The sequence below is a fragment of the Rhamphochromis longiceps genome, linkage group LG6 (genome assembly GCF_057381845.1).
Source record: "Rhamphochromis longiceps isolate RC_006_pf linkage group LG6, R_longiceps_female_GT1.1, whole genome shotgun sequence".
In the NCBI taxonomy this organism is placed as follows: domain Eukaryota; kingdom Metazoa; phylum Chordata; class Actinopteri; order Cichliformes; family Cichlidae; genus Rhamphochromis; species Rhamphochromis longiceps.
Genome location: NC_140562.1, coordinates 26,487,972 through 26,513,082, shown reverse-complemented (window position 1 = coordinate 26,513,082; position 25,111 = coordinate 26,487,972). Strand labels below are relative to the sequence as shown.

Sequence of the window (25,111 nt, the reverse complement as noted above, 5' to 3'; positions counted from 1 at the left end):
TAATAGTAGCTTAGTTCTTGGCCACATGAGGAGGAAGCTGAGTTGGAGCGTATGGGCCTGTGCAGGTAAGACTATGGGTACCCCTCACATCTCTTTGGAGCTAAAAAGAGGTTATTCTTTAGCTTGTATAGGTAGTTGGAAAGCACGATTCTGCTACAATTAATATTAATTTGTTGAGGCTATTCTGCACTAACAGTCGATCGTTTTTTGTACTTTGGGGGAAAACATGGCAAAAAGTTCTTAAACAGCACTTTTCTACTCTATCTAAACACTCAAAGTGCTTTACACAACATGCCTATATCTAAGTTCATTAAGTGCTTTTATCTAACATTCACACTCCAATCAAGGCATCAGAGAACACCTCAGGGTTCAGTATCGTGCCCAAGGTTACTTTGGCACAAGGGCTACGGCAGCCAGGTACTGAAACACCAACCTTCCGACTAGTGGCTGACTAGTCTACCTTCTGCACTACAGCCACCCCCAATCTCTCCTGCTTTACTTCCAGCTTAAGTTATTTTTGCACTTTTATTACTGTAATTATGGATTTTACCCTGTAGCCTGTAAAGGTGGCCCACTGCACAGGTTTATTAATTATACAGGGTGTGACTGTGGAGTTTGGTTTTTAACCTGTGATTTGGGGACTTGTGCATGTGTGAGTGCAAGCCAAACTGCAACAGTTTGACAGTATTGCCTCTCCTCTTGTGTTTTTTTTAATAAAAGTGCAACGTGAGTTAGGTCAAATACCCCCATTAATACTTTTTAAAGCTAAAAAAGTTTTAAGTTGTAAGAATTTTTTGAAGTAGTATCAAAGAACAACAACAAAATGTTCACTCTGCCAACTCTGTATTTTGCAGCAGGTTGTAAACATGCATTTTAAGGCTGTACCGTTAGACATTTTAACATGGCTGCCCGTGGGGACTGACTTTAGGAGGCAGCCTCAGGCACCAAGTGAAACAGCACTTTTTCTTTTTTTCAGCTTTGAAGGTTGCATCCTTTTAGTAAACAAGCAATTTCACATTTTTCACGGACTTCTTACATTTTCCAGAGTGGTCTGGGATTAATCGATAGAACCAAAAATTACTTTATCGATCCTGAAAACAGTTAGCAGCAGCCCTAGTTGGTCGTTATTTTCATTTTGATCGACTAATCGACCTCAGCGCGCACAACAAACTGCCTGTCTGCTGGCTTCCATCTCCTATTAATTAATATCGACTGATTGTCTGGTCTGTTGAGTAATGACGGGGAAAAAGACGGTGATGGTGATGGTCCACTCTCTTTCAGCTCTGTGTCATTTGGCAGAGCTGTGACATGAACGTGTCCTTGTGGCAGATGTTTGTGGTTACTTGAAATGCTCTGGCTCTTAAGAGTAGATCTCCTCCTCCTCTCTCCCTCTCTCTCTTTGTGTGTCTGTATACTCCGCTATATTCAGCTCACTCCTCCAGTCGCGGTTACCGGGCGTGCGGTTGCCAGGAGAGACGCGCGTGCAGTGCAGTGTACAGTTTTAACGGCAGAGCGGCACGGGATCTTCCCCGCCATTTCCTCGTGTCGAGCCCTGGAATGTCGAGTAGCGGCTCGGGCTCTTCCTCGCGGAAGGAGTTCGATGTGAAGCAGATCCTGAGAATCCGATGGAGGTGGTTCGGTCACCCCGCGGTCCCTCCGCCTCACTCCCCGCCGCTAGGAGACTACTTCCCCGGCAGGAGAGCGGGCGGCAGCTCCGGAGACGGACCCTCAGTTAGCGGCTCTAGCAACTCGAATTCAAACAGCGTAAACCCCAGTGCGGGGAGTCACGGCGGTCTGGTGGCCAGTGGCAGCGCTGGGTCTAACCTGTGTAACGGCAGCAGCAGAAAGTTTGCTGATCCGGCTGGGAGTCGGGGCGGTCCGGGAGGAGCGGCAGCTGGAGCGACGGGGAGCTCCTGTCCCCGCTCGTTCAGCCAGCCAGAGTGCCGAAGCTCCTCCGCAGCGCTGTCCTGGGTCTCCCCGCCGCCTCAACGTCGCTCTCGCCCCGTGACGAGCATGGAGCCCCCCGGGGAGGCCCCTGCACCCCAGCTGGTGTCCGAGCCCCCCGGGGTTGAGGAGGAGGAGGCGGCGGCGGCGACAGCAGCGGTGGCGGCAGCAGCATGCAACGAGGAGAACAACAACCACCCGGAAACAGACTCCAGCTCTTGCAGGTAGTAGTAGGGGGATGCTGTTGGCAGTTTCTGACTTTTCAGGTGAAAGTTGTGAGCAGAATTTCTGCACTTAGTTGTGTGAAAGACGCACACTTCCCTGAAAAGTTTAAACAAGAACTCCTCGGTGTTCAACTTATCAGAAGAGCATTTGGCAAGCTGTAATTCTTCTAGTTGGGCTGTTTGCAGTCTAGTGCGTTGTTAAGATGGGATCTACTTTCATTTACGTTGGAATCATGTGTTATAGTAGGCCAAACATTAACGACAAATGAAATGGCTTAAACAAGTACAATAGCTCAAAAGGAAGAAATACAATTAAATAGAAGATGTGAATTTATTCGCAATCATGGCTCAAGAGTTGGGAGTTCGCCTTGTAATCGGAAGGTTGCCGGTTCGAGACCCGGCTTGGACAGTTTCGGTCGTTGTGTCCTTGGGCAAGACACTTCACCCGTTGCCTACTGGTGGTGGTCAGAGGGCCCGCTGGCGCCAGTGTCCGGCAGCCTCGCCTCTGTCAGTGCGCCGCAGGGTGGCTGTGGCTACACTGTAGCTTGCCATCACCGGTGTGTGAATGGGTGGATGACAGGTTGTGTAAAGCGCTTTGGAGTCCTTAGGGACTAGAAAAAGTGCTATACAAATACAGGCCATTTATCATTTATTTTCTTTATTGTTGTTCCTTTTGATCTCTGGCGCACACAGGGTCTATGGAAGCTGAATTCCCCCCTGATGAGTTAATAGAATAAGAAGGCTGTTCAGACAGCATGCTCTCACCACTCTCAACATGCAGACAGATGGAAAGATGGATAGAGAAGGTGAGGGCTGAGTACATTTGGGTGTGGTGCACTGACTTCTCCCTCCAACCAACTAATAACACTTCACCAGTCAGGCTCTGTTATTAGACGATGCATGCAAACACAAACAGAAATTCACTCTTGTGCTTATGGGATTTTCAGAGTCATTTACAATATGACTCTAGGGCTGAGCTCTGCATGTTGCTGCATACTGCACTTGACATTTGTATTGTTTTGTTTTCAGCATCAGAGTCGAAGGCTTTTATTCTTAATCCTTAGGGTTCTGCATGCTTGTGTTCACATGCGGAAAGAAGTGTGTTGCATCTGTGTGACCATCCAGCTGTAGTGGTGTGAAAAAGCCATTTAATTAATAGTTGCCTTGGAGATAGGAAAACAGGGTAATTAGGATGTCCTAACCACACTTATATTATTGTGATGCAGTTGTAAAATACGGGCAATGTTTAGGCAGCTTCTTTAGGTGTGTTTACTATACAGGCAAAATGCGTCTGGTAGCCTTCTATCGTACTCCGTGTTCCCCATACACCTCAGAAAATATAAAAGGTTCATTGGAAACAATGCACGCACATGTGTGCACACACAGCTTTCATCAGAGCCAAAGTTGATATACCTATTTTTTTAAAAACCGATTCATCTTTGATGTCTCTTCATGAACTTGTTTTCACCGCAAACGTGTATGTTTCTGCTTGTGAAGGAGAAAACTGAGGTCTTAAAAATACCCATTGTTATGCAAGGCTTAATGTCGTATCTTCAGTGACGATGGTAGTCCGGCGGCGCTTACACGGCAAATTACTTCTGCCTAATAGTAACACAAGCACGCACACACACGCACATGCCTCGTTAACACAGGCAGAGAAAATTTTCACTGCACGAGTCTGAATGGAAACGTATACGGACGAAGCCATGTCCTTGCACACATTATTGTTGCCATACCAACCCAGACATTAGTGTATGCTGCATACATGTGTAGCTTTTCAGCATGTTTGTTTTGTGGTGTGTGGGGGTTTGTTTGTGTGTTTCTCTGTGCGATTCATCCTCAGAGAGCTCCTGTGTACAGTGTGATACTCCAAAACACGGGTGGCAGAATCCCAAATGGGATCATGGGAAGGGACGCGCACAGAATCCCAGAGCGACTGAAGGCACTGCTCGGCTCCACTCATCTCCTCCTCTCCTTTTCACTTTCACACCCCACCCAGCTTTCCCTCGTTTAATCCTGGTGTACCTCCCTTACTTACCCTTTTTCTCCTCCTGTCCCACATTCATCTCTGCCCACCCCTGGCCACTCATTGCCCTCCCCCTCCACCCCTTCTTTTTTTCCCTTGCTAATGTGTTGGGAAGTGAGCGTATTAAAGAGGCTGGGAGAGAGACACCCAATGACAGTTGGGCGAGTGCCCTTGCCTGGTGCGGGGGTTTAAAAAATCTGGCTTCATGGTGTTGATTTGCCCTAGACACACACTCTCTCTTCCTCCTTTCTCTCTCTGTCCATATTGAGTGGTTGCCAGGCTCAGTTAAGGGGACTGGAAGGCAGCGTTCCCCTACTTCAAAGCCGTCTCCTCTGGCAGTATTTAGCCACACCATTCGTCTACAGACACACATCCACACACACACACATGCACATGCTAGAGAGCAGGAAAGCCAGCCAAAAAGCCTCCTTGGAGGGTTGGAACGGGATAGGAAAGAGGGAGAAAATTGAGGCAAAGATTAATGTTGGGATGAGGTGGAATGAAGAGAGTGAGTAATGAGATTAGTTGGAGATATGAAAGTTGGAACAGGACAGAGAGAGAATGCACATAGGCAGAGATGAGCCTGGCTGTATCACATGTAGGGATGGGTACCGGTATCCGGTGCCATTCTGACATAAACGGTAGTAACCAGACCGAAAAGCAGCACACATTTCGGTGCTTTATTTCGGTGCTTTTTTTCCCCTGAGATGTCATACACTTTGGATTCCAGCCAATCATTTTACCTTTGCAAGGATAGTAGGCGGGCCCAGGTACGTACGTTCTTTTAGAGCAGAGCTACAGATTAAAAATGCCCAAAGCGAAGTGGTCAAAGTCTGGCTGTACTTCTCAGTAAAAGATGCAAACTCAGCAGCCAGCAACAAGTGCTTTAAGGTGATACTGTGCAAAGGAGGTAACTCCTCGAATCTGATGAAACACCTGGCGACGCATAGCGTTTTGTTAAAAGCCGAGAAATGTGCCGTAATTGATAGCTTGCTGCGAGACCTCACATCGTGCACCTCTACTGCGGGTGTGGTGCCTGTTATCGGACCCGGAGTTAGCAACATCCCCCAAAAACCCGAAGATTAGAGTCCTGGCCCCTAGCCCTGCCAGTGTAGCAGAAATGATGAGGATGATGATGGCAGCAGCAGCCGTTCTTCTCCACGTGAGTAGCTTAATGTTGTTCGTGTGTAATTTACGTTGAGTAGGCTAACCATGTTATTACATTAATGCATGTAAGGTGAACTAGCAAACACAGTCGTAGTTACATGCGGCTGTCTTCTTATTTGATGGCACATACTCCCTTCACCCTGACCAAAAAGGCTAAAATGACCAAAGAAAAAGTGGAAAACAGCTAAACATGAGAGGTTTTTGGACAAAGTTTGTTTTTTCTCCATTGATTAAGCACTGCTTCCAGCCAAGAGTGATGCCATATATGCCCCATAGCTGCAGAAAAGTCTAACATTGTTATCTTTTTACAAAAAAACAGCTGAACATGAGAGGTTTTTGGACCAATTTTGTGTTTTCCATTCTTTAAGCACCAGTTCGAGCACTGTTTAAGCACCGGCACCGTTTCAAAAGTACCGGTTTGGTACTGGTATCGGATAAAACCTAAACGATACCCATTCCTAATCACGTGATTATACTAAATATGTGCATAAACGCACCAGGTGCACATTATTTTCTTTTTTTTAAACAGAGTGAGAGTTTGTTCATTAAAGTCACAAATGAGTTCTTATCTCGTAAGACCTAAGCTTGCATTAACTTGGTTTGAAACGGTGACCTTGTTATGCCTGCTCTAACATCAAGCAGGTGCGGACCTCCGCTTAAGAGGTCGCTTTTCTGTCCACATAAATGTAAATCTGCCGGTTATTGATAAATAAAGAGTCTTTAGCTAGAAAAATGGTTCATTATGTTAGGGCTATCAAAAACCCAAACAGAGTTGAGCCATTAAATCTTGTGTTACATCTCCAGTCTCTCTAGATCCTTGTCGGGCTTGAGCATCTGAGAGTTTTGTATTTTTAAGACATTTTTATAGACACAAGCACTAACTATTAAGCTGGCTTATATATGTTGTTAGCTCACCGTTATTACAAAGTGTTAGACATAGAAACAGCCTGGCTCCATATGGAGTGGTTCACACATTCGCCTAACAAGCAAAAGATCCTGATTTCGAGAGGAGAATCAGATCCCATGGGGATTGCATCAGGAAGAGTATCCGGTGTGAAAATGGAAGCAGCTGGAGAATGGAGAAAAGTTGCTAAAACAAAAGAACTTTTTTTTAAGGAAGAAAATGACAACTAGATGAATGTTAGAACTTAACAACACTGACCCTCAGTTGTTCAGCTCACATCTGTCCACTTATGTTCCCTAATTAAGGTAGGATAAATCATTCACTGCTCTCACTCTCCTGGATGCGCCGTTAACCCCTCGGCAGCGTTGTATCTAAAGGTGGAAAGCCAGCTTTGCTTTCTGTGTCACTCGGGAGACAAAAAGTGGTAATGTTGATTTTATTTTCCACAACAGATTTCATTTTCACACACAAATGTTCTAATTTATTTTTATATTCAATTATAATCACATTAAGAATATTTGCAACAGCCTCATTATATGCAGTAGCAGGTTATTAGGTTTGATGCTGAGCAGGCGATAGACAGTATATTGAAGGTGGCTGTAGCCACTCTGGGGTCACACTCCAGTTTGTAGACTATTGTTTTGAATCCTTAAGTTTTTTGTTTCTTTGTTTTTTAGCTAGGACTAGCTAGGGGTGGGTGATATATCCTCAAATTTTCATCACATTATTTCAAGGAAATTTGCAATAATTATATTTATGACAAGATGCCAGCAGCAACAGCATTAGATTTGCTGCTGGCAACTTATTACTTAACCTTGGAAGTTTTCAGGAGTCTGCACAGTATTGTCACATAATACAGTTTAAACTGAAATGTAGTTTCTTTCTGGGATGTTGTATCTTGGGTCGAGCTATTTAACCAGCTACTTAAAGCGCTTCTGTTGCACCATTTCCATCCACTGGGTTGCACATCAGCTGTTGCTAGCACATCCTCCTCCAGCCGAGCCTTTGTAGTCTGGTTGTACTCGATGATGCCTCAAACTATGAAGCAAATTTGTCGTTTACACCTTTAGCAAGAAGCAAGCAAGCAAAGTGTGCTGCTTTTGTTGGAGGTTGTTGAAGTAGCTTTCTTCTCTTTTTAGTTACTAAACCGTCATCGGGGAGCTAACCTGCTCTCACTCTCAAGCATGCCTGGTATTGTGTCGTTGCCAGGCTTGCTAGGGAACGTGAGGGTGTGGTGTTGCTATATCACTGATATTCTGATATGATGTAAAAATCTGTGGTGGTATAATCACGGACAGGATGACTTGACACAGCCCTAGTGTGAGCTTTTCAGCAAGGTGCATCACTCTGATATTAGTTTTCCTAAGCAAAGGAGTTTTTCTTTTTCCACCCCGAAAGAGCCAAAGAAAAGTCATAAACTTTGTAATAAATCTCTTTTTTTAACCATGAGTATTGGTTTTGTTTTCATTTACTCAGTCTACATTTCTGTTTATTAAAAGGCTAAAAATAAGAGGGAAGTTCATAAAGTAACAGTAAAACGGTCTCTTCTCCTGTATTGTGCATGCATCAATTATGTATACATGCTTAGTCACTGCCTAAAATGCCCTTTCTGAGTTGGGTGGGGGAACAAAAATACACTTTTAATTAAGATGCAGATTTTGTCTGTAGAAAAGCATCTCAACGGAAAATGTGTATACCCATAAACAGAAAGAAAAGGATGCATCCATCTTTTTAATATACAGTCTATGTTGTATACAGGACCTTTGGAGGTTGCCGTGCTCAAAACAGTTGCCTGCTATGTCTGAGGAAAACAGATAAGACTATTGGGACTCAACACAAAACAGTAAAAGCTGTAGGATGGAAAATCTAAAACAGTGAACACAAATAACCATGTAAAAATTCATGGTCAGGTGGTAATTCCCCAGTACTAAAAAAAAAAAAAATTTTAACTACACATTCTTTTGAGCTAATGAATCCTATATTTAATGTCAGTGCTGTAAAACATTTTCATCTCACAAAGAAATTCAGAGGAAATGTCTGTCTGTATTTATTTATGTGCAAACATGTATAAAAAAATATGGATCGGGAAATATGTATAGCAACTTCAAGTGCCAAGTGATAGTTTTTTTTAACATGCTACACCAATACGTGACAATGATTTCTGAGTAAATAATCCAATCTCTAAATTGTTTTGTACAAAAGTCACATTTTGTAACACCTTTTCCACAATTTATGTCTGTGTATCTCTTTCTACCTTTCTCTTTATTCAATCCTGGTAGAACATGCAAGTGAAAAATTGCAATTTAAGACAGTTTGACTTGAAACAGCTTGAGCTTTGAGCACACACACACACACACACACACACACACACACACACACACACACACACACACACACACACACACACACACACACACTTCACTAAAAGAGTGTGAGTTCTCTCCTGACTGTGGAGTTGAATTCATATTATCCTTGGAGTATCAGTTTATTTTTATGTCTTTGTGCTGCAGGGCCAGTCCTGCCTCTTCTGCTGTTAAATTAAAAATGGAAGTACAGCACTGGCTCACATAAATTAAATGCTGGTTTGGGAGTCATGATGGCTGGTAATTCACAGGGTAGCTCATCTCTGACAAACACGCATGCACAAATAAACTCAACAGTAATGTCGAAGCCTTCCTGGTCCTAAACTCTGCTCTGTCTCCTGTTGTTGGTATAAATGCAAGGAAACTGGTTGCCATTAGGGAGCAGAGTAAATTACTGCATATCCTATGGGCTTAGCTCCCATAGCTATTTAATTGGCAGATTTTCTTTAAAGAGGGCTAAATTTATCTGGCCATTTACTCCTAGTAATTGAACCATTAAAGATCTTTTGTCTGCTCCTGGCGACATACAAAGAGGGTACATTAGATGACTCAGAACAGCTGGTGTAGCTCTCTTCACACCTCTGTCTCTTTGTTCACCAATAAATCCACTGAAAGTTACTGTCTCTTTCTCTTTCTGTCTTTGTCCGTGTGTGTTTGTTGGATGTTTGTCCTTGTCTGTGTGCCATTGTGTGGGCGCAGGACGTCTAACAGTAGTGCCACGCTGTCCTCATGTGTGTCAATGGAGCAGTGCGCGTGTCCGGAGGAGTGCATGTTTACCGCTCTGTCCCATGCTGATGTCACCTTCCGCAAGATGGAGGGCTACCTGCGGACTAGACAGCTTTGTGATGTCATACTGGTGGCTGGGGAGAGGCGAATACCTGCTCACAGGTAGGAGCAAAGGAGCACTAAAATTCTAATACACGGACAGCAAAGGCTGTGATGCTAATGGTTATTGTCATTACTACTACATTCGGTAACACTTTGTAATGCGGTTTGCAATTAAGAGCGTAATTCCCCTGCAATTGAATGGATCTTTAGTGTACTGTATTTGAAATTACAGTGTAATTCTATTTACTTACAAATACTTAAAGTAGATATGCTACAATAAATAATAATACTATGAGTTAATTTTTAATTTAAGCAATGTATAAGTAATTTTAGGTAGTACATGACTTCTAGGTATTTTACAGGAAACGACACTCATTTTGAAAGTTGTATCTAATAATGGTTGTGAAAAAACAAAAATGAAGTTAGACTTTGTTTCCATCATCAAGGTCACATAAGCCTGCAAATTCTGATGGTATTTATTATTATTTGTTATTTATTTTTAATATAGAAGGGAAGAACGATCCTTATCACACTTATAATGGTAAAATACAAGAATAATTGAATAATAGAATATCGATCCTCCACATCAACATAATGAATATTATATAAAGATGTAAAAAGCCAAGATCCACTCTGTAAAATGTAAAATATTGTTTGTTTTTCTGCAAAAGGACAGTGAAATTGTACACTAGTACTTAAATTTAGTTACAGTATAATTATTTATTAGTTTTCTGTAAAGAAAAAAAATGACTTACCTTATTCTAGTGTAGCTACCTTTAAGTATGTGCATTTAAATATAATTACATTGTAATTTCAAATAAAATATATGGAAGTTCCAATAGTGCCCTTAGTCACAGGCTGTATTATAAAGTGTAAGTGATCAAGGAACTGACCTCACAGCCCATTGTTCACTCAGTGGGCTAGTTTCAGTCATTGTGTAAATGTACTGTTCATAAGGTTGGGGAAAAGTCACTTGGATGAATGACGAAACATTTCTCCCACTGAAAACGCTACGTCCAGATGAACACAATCAAACTTTTGGGATATAAAGTGTAACCTTTGTAAAATTTGTTAGTTTTGTTTGTGATTAATAATGATAATGATTTCCCAGAGCCTGATGATGGTTTCTGTAATAAGTTCAAAATCCTTACAAGAGTAAATCAAATTGAAATGCTGATGCTCTGATCAATGAGTAGCCGGCTGTCATTACTGCATTATTACAGTAAATGATTACATTATTTAAAAAAGCACTTAGTAGTAATAGTCAGCCCACGCCTGTCTTTGTATGTGGATCTCTTTAAGGAGTGGTGACTGTTTCTGAAGTCTGTAATAAGTCTTGTGCTCAAAGACTTCCCTTAGTTCCCAAAAATAAAAAACTGAAGGAACACAAAGGTTAAAGTGTGCAAATTATTTCAACTTGACGAAAGTGAGTATTTTATCTGCACTCCAGCTGAAATATTTGTAAACACACATAAAAGTCTTCTATAACAGTGGGTGTAAAGGAAGATGAAAATCCAAATAGCATTAAAGTTAAGCTGCACACACAGGGAGCCATTCAGTCGTTGTGTATGGCTGTGAAGCTGACAGTTTGATTTCGTGGCCATTATAAAACTCCGCCCTTTTGGCCTGACCTCCTTATCACCACACTGGGAACAACAAACCTTTCAAGTTAAGACTCTGCTCAACCTTTTAATTAACTGATTACTATACAGTGTAAAGGAATTTTACTACTTGAATGTGTGTTTTGTGTTACACTTGATCTCTCCACTGTTACCTTTAAAGATAATGGCATTACAAAGATAGTGGATGCGTTAGTGCTATAAATCAATATCCTAATTTATTTAATCCTTTCAGTAGCATGATAGTACGGAGCCCCTCTGATGACATGGTCCAAAAAATAAATAAACTGTGGCCACAAAATACTACTTTGTGCCCTCGAAATAGCATAACGTGCCCACGAAATACTTATTTGTGGCCACGAAATATTTCGTGGCCACACGAAATAGTATTTCGTGCGCACATCACATTGATACAATTCCTGGACAGCTGCGTATAGAGACATAAGCATAAGAGTAGGCTAAACCTATACACCATGGCCAGAGACAGAATGATTGAGTTTTACTTTTGTCATGGTCTGCGTGGCAGACCGTGGGTGTGTGGGGAAGGACTCAAAATGCGGAACTCCGTGCGATTAATGCAGTGTGTTTATTTACAGTGAAGTAAACAATACACAATAATAAATCCCTGTGCGTTTCCAAGTCCAGTGCCGTGTCTCCTTCTCAGTGCTCTTGCTCCGTGTCTCCGCTCCCGTGAAAGTTCTGCTCGCTGCTCTCCCGTTCCCGCACTCCTGCTGGAAAATCCACAGAGGAAGCCGTTAACACACAACTACAAAGCGACAGACTCGCACTCACTGATTTTGCTGGGAACACTGAAGGGTAGTCACTCAACGATCCAGCGTTGAGGAGCTCTCAGCCACACTGCTTTGTAGCTCCTCCGACGAGGCTTGATTGGTGCCAGGTGTGTGTGAGGATCCTTGGGTGTGACCGGTCAGCTGGCAGGACCACACCCACCAGGCCTGAAGGTGCCTGCCACAAATAAGTATTTCGTGGGCACGTTATTCCCATTTCGTGCCCACGAAGTAGTATTTTTTTGGACCATGTCATCAGAGGGGCTCCATATGATAGTACTGGGATTTGGTTAGATTTTTTTGTTGGAAAAGAACAGATAAACTAGATAAACCAATGGAACGGCGCTGGAGCCTATATTTAAACATGCACACCACGCCAGATTTTCTGTGAGCCAACATAACCAACTTCAGAGTAGTTTTTTCACTTTCTATGGTTTCTGCTCGCCACATCGCTGTGAATCTCTCCCTGTGTGGACGCAGCTTTAGGCTAGATGAAATGTAATGTTCTGCCACTTCATGGCTTGCTATCATTGTGTTTTTTTTATTATATCAGCTGTCTCAAACTTGCACTGTTGGCACTGTCATCTCATTGGAGGGCCGCTTTAGTGCTCATGTAGTACAAAAAACAAACAAACAAACAAACAAACAAGAAAACACCCACTAATATTTGCGAAAATGTAGTGTTTTGTTTGTTTTTTAAAATTTCTAATATTGTATAAAAAGATTAAACCCCCCCCCCCCCCCCCCCCCATTCTTAACTAACTGAAGCCTTCATTGAACTACCAAATAAACAAATTAGTACTCTCTTTTTAGCCAGACACATGGCATCACTTCTGCTATAATTTTGTTCATATTTAACAACATAAAAATGCAGACATAACTGTACACATTAGTTTTTGACTGCTAGTGAAAATTGTTTTCTTTACACATGAATCGCTGAACTAACAGAGCTAATCCCTCAACATGTTTGTACTCTCTGCTCATGTTGCCTTCATATTAAATAATTTTTTGCTTCATAAAGAACTTATTTTAACATTGAACTCAACAACAAACAAATCCTCCCTAGCAAAAAAAGTAACTTCAGGCGCCAGATTGCTTTATATTTCTTCATGTCAACATACACGTAGGGGTGATGTGGGCTGCAAGTGGCCCCTGGGTTGCGAGTTTAAGACCCCTGTATTACCGTACTTTCCACACTATAAGGCGCACTTAAAATCCTTTAATTTTCTCAAAAATTGTCAGTTCGCCTTACAATCCGGTGTGCCTTATGTTTGAATTCTGGTTGTGCTTACTGACCTCGAACCGATTCTATGTGGTACACGGCGCTCAAACATCTGTGAAAAAATGTAGTACGACCTTGGTAAGCTATGAAGCCGCACCACTTGATGGATTGTCGGAGCATTACGGCTACTGTAGTCAGGAGCCTCGCAAACTCAGAGTAATCTGGGTCCAAAACTCCGTCCCTTCAGGTCCCAAAGTCAAACGAGCAGTCCAGCACACTGAGAGTTAAAAACTGTCTATATTCTTTTAACTTTAATAAAATGATCAGCGTTGCTGCTTCACCAGGTTTAACAATTACGTTTAACATCTAGGTATCCATGAAAACAGAATTTATTCAATTTAACAGAGTTAGAAGTTAGCAGGAAGTTAGCTCGCTAGTTTCACTAGTTACCTAAACATGATATACCATGTTCTTATTGAGAGATTTCTGAAAAAATTAAAACGTACAGCTCTGCTACCACTTCCAACATAAATGAAGACAGGAAACTGAACAGTAGTGACGTTTATAGGGTTACTGAAGTTAGGCTACCTGGTATATAATGCTGTGCTATGTGATCGCTAGCGACACAGCTATGTTAGCATAACACAAAGCATAACACAGTGAAGCTGGAGGATGAACCACTAACTAATTAAACGTGAGGGTTCCCGATGGTTTTTGACAAATGCAATTGCATGGCAGGATGCTGTAAACAGACCAAACTTCAGTCAGGAGAACAACGGAGATAATCCAACCACAAGATGAGGTTAGTCATTAATATACTGCAACAACATGGGAATAGAGCAGCTGCGAGAGGATTCAACATTAATGAATCAATGGTACGGAAGTGGAGGAAGCAAGAAGAATGAGTTGAGTAAAGTTTGACTTATCTGACTGTTTTGTTTCACTTAATGCGCCTTATAATCCGGTGGCTTTATGTATAAAAACAGACCCATTCATCGACCGTGCGTTTTATAATCCGGTGCACCGATGGTCCGAAAAATATAGTATATCAATATGTATGCTAATATAAATAAATCATCCCAGTCTATCTCTTTTAAAAGATTAAGGGCAGATGATAAGAATTCTCGTGATTAAAAAAAATACATTGAAAGTCGGTCAGTAAAGCACAACACCTAAAGGTACAAGTGCCATCATATATATGAAGAAGACACTGAAAACAGACAAAACTTCAGCCAAGAGAGTGCATCAAATGACACCATCCTAAAAGTGTTTAGTTATTAATATAACTCTTTTTGGTTTGAATTATTTTACCACCAAAAAGTCATGATCCCGAGATTGATCTTCATGCCAAAATCTGAGCTGTAAAGACAGTCAATATTTTTAAAAGAACAGACAGTGTCCAGGACATCATGAGCCTAAGGGCTGGCACAGTCACTCTATAGTAGCTTAGCTTAAAGAATAGTGCTAATATAAAGCTGTAGAGGACGAGAGTGATAGCCTGAATAGTTTTTTTGGACTGTTCAATACAAAAAACAGTTGAAAAGAAACAGCGTTTTAAAAATAAATAAATAAAGAGAGAGAGACAAGAGCCTCGGCCAAAAAAAGGGGGGGGGGGGGGGGGGGGGGAAATCGATGTGTCATCTGCTTAATAAAATTTGTCAACAGACAGACATGAACACCTGCCAAGGTGCTCAGAACTAATTTTGATCCCACTTCAGTTTTTCTCCAGGTCACGCACACACAGACTCACAAGGCAAAAACAATACAGCAGCTGGAAATAGTGATTCTACTATCACATACATGCAGCAGCGTTATAATTAACTCCCGAATGAAGTGCTGACACATGCACCACAACATCTGAACACGTGCATCTACACTCACGCATGAACACACGGGCACGATGACACATATACTGCACACGCAGGATGTTTGGAAAGAATCTCTCACAAACAGCAGAACCACAGTCGTGCTCCTAGGATTTATTTTTATAGTACCTCTGTACCATATGTACCAGAGTCTGTTTGAACCATGCATCAGTCACATGCCTCCACTGCACCGCCGATGTTACTCCCTGGGCATATGGCCACTGGCGAAGCAGCAGGGTCCATCTGCAGGGATGAGACAGAAAAGTGGCCCTCCACCAGCAGAAAGGCTTCTTTTCTCTCTTTCTCGCCTTCCTCTTCTGCCTCATTTGATTTAGTCCTCCAGGCACAGATGGTGACAAACAAAAGACCCTGCTGTAGGAGAATCTTAATGCTGCATGTGAAAGAGTGTGTTGGCGTCTGAAGTATTTGAGTGTTCGTTTGTCTCAAGTGTGTGTGTGTGTGTGTGTGTGTGTGTGTGTGTGTGTGTGTGTGTGTGTGTGTGTGTGTGTGTGTGTGTGTGTGTGTGTGTGTGTGTGTGTGCCAAGCGGTAGGAGTACGACATCTTTGTTTGAAAGTGGTTGTTTTGTTAGGGATTGATTTTGTTATATGTGTAGGATAAAAGTGCTTTTCTGGGACTAAAATATACACTCCCTCTCTCTCTCTTTATCTTACATGTAAACAGACAAATGCAGTGTACACGCTGAGTAGGCTACTTGTACTGCGTGTAGCTGCTTATCTCTTGCGGAGTTTGTTGCAAACAGTGCACTTTGAGGAAAACCCAACCCAAAACTCTGTGAATGCATAAATATGTTGAGCACAGTTGTACCTTTTAGTCTCTGTGGCAGCACATTATGTTGCAAATCTATTTTTGTACCTACTTCTCTAAGCGCTGCCTTCACCGATTTTTATTAAGTATACCATTACCTTTTGTTTTTTCTTTTTCTTTTTTTTACCATCACTGTATATCGACTGATAGGTAGGTGCGCTGCGGTTCATTGTTTCCATTACTGCAAGACCAAGAGTCTTCAGTTTTGCTGATACACTGCGGGGGATAATAGACTGTAGGGCCCTTTAGAAGAGCCAATAGAATCAGCTATGAGCTGAACTTTAACAGCGGGTTTATAAGGTTGGTTTTACAAGAATAAAGACTTTGATGAAGAAAACTAACTAGTGGGTTTTGCCAGTGTACATCTGGTTAACCTCAGCCCCTCTGTTAAAGGGCAATGCACAGCCACTTCCAGGAGCTTTTTTCTTATATGAACCACCCAGGTCTGTTTGCTCTGCAGAGGATGTGACAGTTCACAATGGGTCCTGCTCAGAGTATTGTAGTGTGTTGTTGCTATAGCTGAAAATGTAATAGACTGATATTTTTTTTCAGCTTAACCCAAGTGTGATGTGAATGTGTGTAGTAAATCTGATGGTTCAAACCATACGTACCATTAGGATTTATTCTCTGTACTAAAGTCTGTACTAAATTTCAAGGCTTTGGCTGGGAATGGAGTTTTGAGGGGTAACCATAGGTAGTGCACATACTTTAAAATCAATTACAGCAATATATGGAAGAAATCTGTGCTTTTCCTACCATCTGATAAAATATATGACCAATACACATGAGCTAATGAAGACCCAATTAACAAAACTGTTCCAGGTAAAAAGCCCCAAAATGGATTTAGGAAATCCCTGGACTGGCAGCAAAGCTATCAGTTAAAGGTCCTTCTCTTCTAACTCTGTATTTCAGAGATACTGCAAAAAGTTGCAGTATCCAAGCAAGTCTTTCTCACGACCTGCTTGTTATTTTCCCCTCTCTGTTTTTCCACTACTGTGTCTCTATACCGAGCATCACATCCACACTGAAACACAAACAGACACACTGTTCAGTTTCCAGCGCTTGCCCTCCTTTCCTGAGTCCAACTCGTCTGTTTCCTGCTCTCTCCACTCTGGCATTTTGTCTTCTCTCTGCTCTTTCCATTACACGTTGACACACTGCCTGTCTTGTCTCTGTCTTCAGTGCAGTGCATTTGTGTTTGTGTGCAAATAACCCAGTGCTGTATACAGCCTGTGTCGCTCACAGCTAGTCAGACAGAGACCCATGAAAAATTAAGGGAACATGTTTGTGTGTGTGCACCAGGGAGAGAGGGATTGGGGGGGGGAAGATACCTGACTAGAATACTGGCAGAATGACTTCCTGCTGACTGTAGTGTATTTTTGACATCTTTGTCTGCACAATAAACACACACGCACTTGCACACACGCTCACACAGCTCTTCTCTGCTTCAGGCTATCTGTCAAGGTCCCAGTGTCACACTCAGTAATGAGACTATACACATTCAGTGCATGCACACACTCATGTTCAAGTAGCCACAAACAAAGCCAGTTTAACATGTTAATATGAGTCACAAGTTTATGTCATCATTCAGGTCATGTTTGGGACTTTGCTTGAACAAACGTTCCGAATTATTTTTACGTTAATCAGTTAAACTGACTAGTTGCTGCACCTCAAAAGGTTTACTCGGGAGCCTTTTACTCAGATACATTTAGATCAGATATCAAAAATATATGTCAATGGCATTTTGCATCCTTCCTTGGAGGTTTCATGTGCAAAGGCATCTCTAGCAGGAAGTAAATATTCACCAACGAGTGCTGTTGTAATGCCTAGATGTTTGTGTGCCTGTGTGTAACTTAACAGTGGCACGAAAGGTTAATGGATTGTTGCAGAATGGAATTAATTAACTGTCTTCTTACAAGTGACCTTAAGATAATTTCACTCTGTCCTTCATCTCACTTTCTTTCCATTACACTAGCTAACTTCTTCCTCAGACTTTCCTGCCAATAAATTTTACATTAACCTTGTCTTATTATAATCAAATTTCCCCTTCTTTTCTTTCTGTCTTCTTTCTTCTTCCTTTATCTCATCACTAGATTTGCTCATGTTTCTGTTCTCCTTTTTTTAACCAAGGGGTATGAGTGTGTGCAAAAAGATTAAGAAACTAGCAGTGGGTAAATTAAACACATATCTTATTCAAAGAGTAAAGTTACATCTTGAATTAATGTATACTATATAAATGAGGGGTGTCAAGCAAGGCCCAACTGAGCACACTGGATAGCATTGCAGAGGAGGGCTTCACTTTTGACTGGATCTGGCAGTACGATAGAAGGATTGTGTGGCAAGTCATTAAGAATGGATCATGAGAGAATCTTCCAAGCCAGAGGTCTGAATCATCATGAGTTAGGTTTTACAGTCTTATTAGGGTTAGGGTTAGGGTTAGTCTTATTACTGTGTATTTCTTTGAAAAGTTGTAGCTGCCATCTCTTCTTTCTTAGACAGAAATCTGGCTGAATGTTGTTGAAATAGCATTTATGTTTCTTTAAAGATCTCAGGCTCTGCATCATTTGTTTTTTTAAATGGATGGTTGATAAAGTATGTTTTTACACTGAAGGTCAGGGGACACTAGGTGTCTTTTTTAATCTCTACTGATGAAATAATTACTTTTTTTTCTTTACCATTTTCTGCACACACTGGTTTCTAACTCATTTTTTTCCATCTCTAATATAAAGGTCTTTCAGCGACCTTCATTTTTAAAAGGAGATTATATAATGAGACCTTTACATTCCTAACTGCTGCAGAAATCTCACCTGGTGCTGAAGTCTGACCAATTTCCTTATTCCTGTACACTTTAACACTTAACGTAAAGAGGTTAAAAGAGACAAATCAGTCGATTGGGACATTTAGGCTTTTACTGTGGCTGTATGTTAATATCAGATTGGAAGTTTCAGAAAGTTGAGGGGATTGTTTTTAACCAAAGGCATATGCTGTTTGACAATGCAACAAGCTTTATTTATTTTTATTCCTTAAGGTTTCTCCTCCTGTTTCATTCTTCAGATGGTTTTGTTGTGCCTCTTCTTTCTCTTTTCTGATCTGTGTTCTGACCCAATCCTGTCAGCGAGGTCAAAGTGAACTTTTTCTGTTGCTCCATTACAGCCATCCGTCTTCTGTGGCTGATCCCTGACACTCTCTCCTCACAGGCTTGTCCTCTCATCTGTGTCTGACTACTTTGCTGCAATGTTCACCAGTGATGTGCGGGAAGCCAAGCAGGACGAGGTGAAGATGGAGGGTGTAGACCCTGATGCATTGTGGGTCCTGGTGCAATATGCATACACAGGTATATAGTGGTCAACTTCCCTTTTTCTTTTTAGAAAAACAGGATGATCTTTAAGAAGGAATTATTGTTTTTTTTCTTCTCTGTAGTAAATAGTGCTTGGCTGTGTGGTTCTCTTCCATGTGCATGCACTGAATAGCAGCAAGACAAACCTACAGCATAGAACAGAACAGACATCAGTGACAGCATGCATGCCATCAGTTCAGTTACATACCATAAGAAGGAGGAGCTGGACTGGAAGCGGGTTGCAAAGTGGCTTGCAGAGGCAAAAGCATAGAAATTTGCAAATATGCTGCTGTGCCATTAGCGGATGTGGGTGGGCATTGACATCAGCTTTTATCACTTAACTCTATGTTCACGTTACTCTTTACGGATACATGGCCACTTCTTTTTTCATGATTTTGGAATTTTAAAAAAACATTAAATTGTCGACAAATGCACCAAATTCTCTATTTATATATTTATACTGCAGTACTCTGCTTTTATTTTTGATGATAGATCTCATAACACCCAGTATTCTTAGAATATTTCACTTCCAGTAAATATTCATTATCTCTAGTTCAGTACATACAACCTGTTGTCTAGATGAAGATGATCTGAACGCTGTGTGTACATTCTTCATAGTTCATAGTTTGGTAGTAGTTTTGGCACTGTTGGCAGATTCGGAGTCCTGCAGGAAAAGGAAAACAGCATCTCCATAAAGCCTGTCAGCAGATGGATGCTTGAAGTGCTCTAAAACCTCCTCGTAGAGGGCTGTGGTGCCTTCACATTAGAAATGCTGCAGACAGTTGCTGCAGTCTTCTCAAGACTTCAGTGTGCGGTGCATCCTGATGCATTGACACTAGCTTCAGTCCACTCCTTGTGAAGCTGTTCAAAGTTCTTCAATCAACTTTTCTCTCCTCAAACTGCACTCATCCCTGTTGCTTGTGCACCTCTTCATTCCACACCTTTCCTCTCAGTACTCTTGAGTAGCCAGTCTTTTCAGCAATGACCTTCTGTGGCTTATCCTCCTTTTGGGGGGTGGAAATGATCATCATCTCATCACCATCTAGAAATTGTGCTCCAGCATCAGTATATACAAATATGAATGCATCAATACAATATACAAAATATACATGCAAAATGCAAAAGTAAACTGTGTGGTTAGTCCGTTGTATACTCCATTACAGAGAGTATGAAGACATGCTAGGATTAACAGACCAGGTCCTGTACAGTACTCTGCAAGATCTAAATTATGCAAACAAGCACCAACATTACTGTGAGCTCAACATCTATTAATGGCTAAGATCTCCAGGAAGTCTTTTCTAGCTGCCTTTACATTTTCTATGTTAACTAAATATTTAATGATTATTCTCTTTTTAAAAAGATGAACACACGTGATCTTGTTGCAGTACTGCAGATCTCTTAAATAACATTAAGTCTCATTATTTCCATGTTTTTATGACGTTTTAAATTCTCTTTCTTCACCATCTTGCTCCTCTGCTCTTCCCTTCATGTCATCCAGGCCGTCTTGAGTTGAGGGAAGACACCATTGAGTCTCTGTTGTCAGCCTCCTGCCTGCTGCAGTTGTCATCTGTAGTTCAGGCTTGCTGTTCCTTCCTCATGAAGCAGCTCCACCCATCCAACTGTCTCGGCATCCGCTCCTATGCTGATGCTCAGGGCTGCCATGACCTGCATCGGGCTGCTCACGCCTACACCATGGTGGGTACAAAGCCAGTTCACATCTTTGTATACCTCCCCTGCTTGTAGAATCACCACACGAAAATGAATGAAAAGACTGCTTTGGGAAACGCAGTGCTGGAAATGATGTTGCAGATCTAGGTAGATTGCAAGTCTTTAACAGTGACATGTAAAAACAATTAAGAGGATTCTTTCACCTTTAACCTCAGTACAGCTTTATTCAGTAAGACTCCAGTCACCCCCAGCCTTCATCTTATTCTTGGTAACAAATTGGCTCCTCATTCACACAGCACCACAATCATTATTGCCACAATGGCTGTTTTTCTGCACAGAGTTGCTATGGTGACGGTGAAATAGCTCCTTCATCGACTTGATTATTCTTTTTCTTGTTCTCTTGTTTTTTTGTGTGGTGTTTTTTTTTTTTACATGCCTCATTTTTCATCCAGCGTCACTCTGCGTGTCTGTCTCTGTCTGTAGTACTGTTCCTCTCTTTTTCTCTCCAGTTCTCTGTAAGTGGATTATTGTTAAGGTTTAATCTCGGGTAATTATGTCATAAAGGTGGCTTTCTTTGGGTGTGACTGTCAGTGTCTGTAATTCACTCTCAAACACACGTTCAGACTCACAAAACTTACAGGATTATTGCAGTCTTTGTGTAAGAGCTAAACAAGAATGACTTCGACACTGCTTAGATTCCTACCTTTTTATTCAGGTCACATTTTTTTCTCTGTTTTTTCTTTTAATTTTACAGATGGTAGAAATATGTTGAGAGTTTTTTTTTTTTTTTTTTTTACATCTAATGAGAAATAAGCTTTCACAAGATTGTGATCAGCTGTAGCTTGTTGGACTGTTTGACAAAAACACGCAGGGAAATCTGCAATTTAAGGAGCTGCAAATAGACTAAGCAATTAATCAGTTCATTTAGCAAATAACTGTCAGATTAACCGATTACACTCATTAATTTTTGTCACATCATCTCTTCCCGTCTTGTGACTCAATAGATCTCATATTTTCTCATCCAGATCCCCTTTTGCAGCTTTTCCTCTCAATTTTTATCTGACCTTTCTCAAGCTGTAATTTCCTCCTCTTTTTTCCTCCCTCCACTTGTATTCTTCAAACCCTTAATCCCTTTTCTCTCTCCTCTCAAATCCTCTCTGCTGTTCTTCTTCTTTTTCTTTTTTTTTGCAATGCATTATTCATCTATTCTAACCCCCTCCCCCCACTTCTGTCTTTCTCTTCCAGTCCATCTCATCCATCCTTCAGTTTTACTCTAACCTTCTTTGCACCCCCAGGAGCACTTTCTGGAGGTGGTTGGAGGCCAGGAGTTCCTCCTACTACCAGTGGAGGAGATGGAAAGGCTCCTCACATCTGATGAGATTAACGTGCCGGATGAGGAAACCGTGGTTACGTCTTTACTAACCTGGGTCCGTCATGACGCTTCCACTCGACAACGCCACCTACCCCAGCTGCTGGCTCATATCAGACTCCCGCTGCTGCAACCACAGGTGAGAGCGTCAAAGAGGTAAATGTCACTGGTTACCAAGAAAATTAAAATGGTAAGATTTAACAAACAGATGCACAATACAGAGATCCTGGTGAAAATTCAATTAATTATCAGAGTTGCATTAATAAGTAGACCCGGCAGCTCTGAAAGGGAATAAACTTAACATTGCATAAGCTTATCAAAGGCGTAAACATCGGATAATGCTGCTCTGTGTACTTTGATTAGATGTGTTACTGTTTGATCACAAGCGTTTCCTAACAAAATTTAGACCTTTTAGATCTCCAAACAAAAGAAAATTGCTCAATGGGTAAACATGAATTTTATAGTTAAAAAAATACATTTTGCTTTCGAATCAAATTTAGACATACACAGACAATTAGACGTGTCTGTTTAAAGGCTAACAACTGGTCAACCAGATTTAGCCGTGAACACGACATGTCTCGATGTGCGGCGCTTCATGGGTTTCTTCGAATAAAAATATATTAATCGCTGTTAGCTAACAAAGAGCACATTGTGTTTATATTGTGTTGTTGACCATTTCACTCAGCGTGCTGCATTAGTCTTTGCTTTTCAAAGCTAGAACTGCATGAATATTTTATTGATTTTATTTTGGGAGATGTCAAAGATGCTTATGTCCTCATATGTGTAACAGCAAAGTACACGGTTGGAGTGTGCATCTGTCTCCCCCCTGACGGTGTGCTGGCCAAATTTAACTCGTCCTTTTTTTCTCTCCTCTCGGGCCTCTTGGTTATAACCTGTCTCTCTGTCTCACTGTCCTCTTCAGACAGCTGGGGACCATAACCATTACTCTGTCAGGTGTGTCATAGCTCTATGTGCTGTCTAGTATGTGTGGCAGGTATCTGACTTATACTGTAATGCTCAGAAGTTTTTATGCTAAGCAGAACTTCACTTACTGCCCAGGGCTACAGGCATAATCAGACACACACTTTTTAAAACCTTAATTAACTGTGATATCTCTCGTAACTGCAGCTAAATTATCTGTTCTCTTCATCTCCCTTATCAACAATTTCCCTCTGTCCCCCCTCAGGTCTTTCCATTATCTCTGTCAGCATCTATACATCGCCCTGTTTTTGTTCTTTGGCACTTTATAGCATGAACAGCTCAGATATATGGCTTCGCCCCGGTCAGCTGAAATCACAAGTAGCTGTAACATGTAACCAGGGAAGAAGATGGATGGCAGAGGGGTAAAGCAGCAGAGTGGCAACAGAGCAGAAGAGGCACAGAGCCAAGGGTTGATTTTTACCTTTAACAGTGTATCATGTGTGACAGCTCCTCCCCCACCGCCACCATGACAAAATGACAAATAAGCCAGCATTCAGGATCCTCACGAGCTGTGAAATGCCAATAGAGTGAAACATAAACCTCACACAGACAACCGATCAATATTCATCAGCCAATTAGTTAGCTCTCTATCTAGGCCACCATGTTATTATTCATCAAGAGGATGTCAATTCACCAGATGAAATGTTTTAATTCCCGATCCCTGTTCCCACTCATACACATTCACATATATATTCTTCATCGAATCTCCTCAGAAGTGCATCAGCCTGACGGTACACACCAAACAGCTGTATGACAGCTTGTACAATATCTGTGACCAGTGGAAATTTAGCGCTTTTAGGCAGGATGACAACCGACAAGCAGGTCTGATGGAGCATGTTGGCACCTGAAGCCTACGTGGGTGTCTTCATCTGTTGGGTTTATCTAGGCACAAACCCCGCTGGAACACAAGACACTCAACTGCACGACAAAACAAGGCAAGAATGTGCTCTCTGTGTCAGCCAAAGTTGAGGAAAAGATTCCTTCACCTGAACTCAGCTCACTTCAACTGATTCCTTTGCTACAGCCCTTTTTATTGTCACATACAAGAATATGCAATTACAAATACACGTGACATTCTTAAGCAGGAATATGAAGTGTGTGTGTGTGTGTGTGTGTGTGTGTGTGTGTGTGTGTGTGTGTGTGTGTGTGTGTGTGTGTGTGTGTGTGTGTGTGTGTGTGTGTGTGTATGCGTTTGTTTCCAGCCATACTATATGACCTTTCAATGAACTTAACCTGTATGTATGAGGTATGCAGAAAAGCAGAAGTAAGCGTCTTGCTAAATGATGATGTGCAGCCACTTGGACACAGTTCACAAGAATTGGTAATCCTTCTACACTATTTGTCAGAATTTAATAAAACTTGCACATGATGATCACTTAATAGGCCTTCACCCAAATTATCCTCATGGTGATAAATTAACATATTCCAGGCACGTTTTTATAAGAACTGTTAGTCCTATTTTTTGGGTCAGATTAGTGAACCAAGATTAGTTTGCTCTGGATATGACCGTTTGCGAGCCTATTTGACTTCTTTGTTGGGTTTTAATTCTTATTAGTTTGTACAGTGCTGCCAGCAAAGCATCATTTTCTTTCTGTAATTCTTCTCTCTAACATTCACACCCTGACGAATGTGTCAGGAGTGACTCAGGGTTCAGTATCTTGTCCAGTGTCTGACTGTGATTGAACTACTAGCCTTCTGATTGGTAGATGACCTGCTCTATATCCTGAGCCATAACGACCCCAGCACCTTACTGTGAAGCCACGATTATAGAAAAAATTAGACTGCAAAGCTCTTCAGATGATCTGACAACAGTTGAGTAAATTAATGAACACAGCCACAGCCAGTTTATTTCAGTAATAGTAAAGTAATGGCAAAAACCAATGCAGCCTACCAAAAATAGTGCAAAGTCTTCTCCCAAGACAGGCACAGCTTGCTGCTTGTAATCTGGAGAAAAAAATATAAATGTAAGTTTCTCTATGT

The 25,111-nt window shown here is 41.5% G+C and overlaps 1 protein-coding gene across 1 annotated transcript in view; it reads left to right on the top strand.

Moving 5' to 3' along the window:
• The first annotated feature begins 1,405 nt into the window (after window positions 1-1,405).
• Window positions 1,406-25,111, top strand: part of klhl5 (kelch-like family member 5) — a 35,642-nt gene continuing 11,936 nt past the window's right edge. Inside the window, exons 1-5 of the mRNA XM_085409943.1 lie at window positions 1,406-2,168; window positions 9,328-9,516; window positions 18,974-19,110; window positions 20,612-20,808; window positions 22,077-22,289. Of these exons, the coding sequence (XP_085266069.1) occupies window positions 1,558-2,168; window positions 9,328-9,516; window positions 18,974-19,110; window positions 20,612-20,808; window positions 22,077-22,289 (1,347 nt within the window). The 5' untranslated portion in view covers window positions 1,406-1,557. The remainder of the gene's footprint in view (window positions 2,169-9,327; window positions 9,517-18,973; window positions 19,111-20,611; window positions 20,809-22,076; window positions 22,290-25,111) is intronic.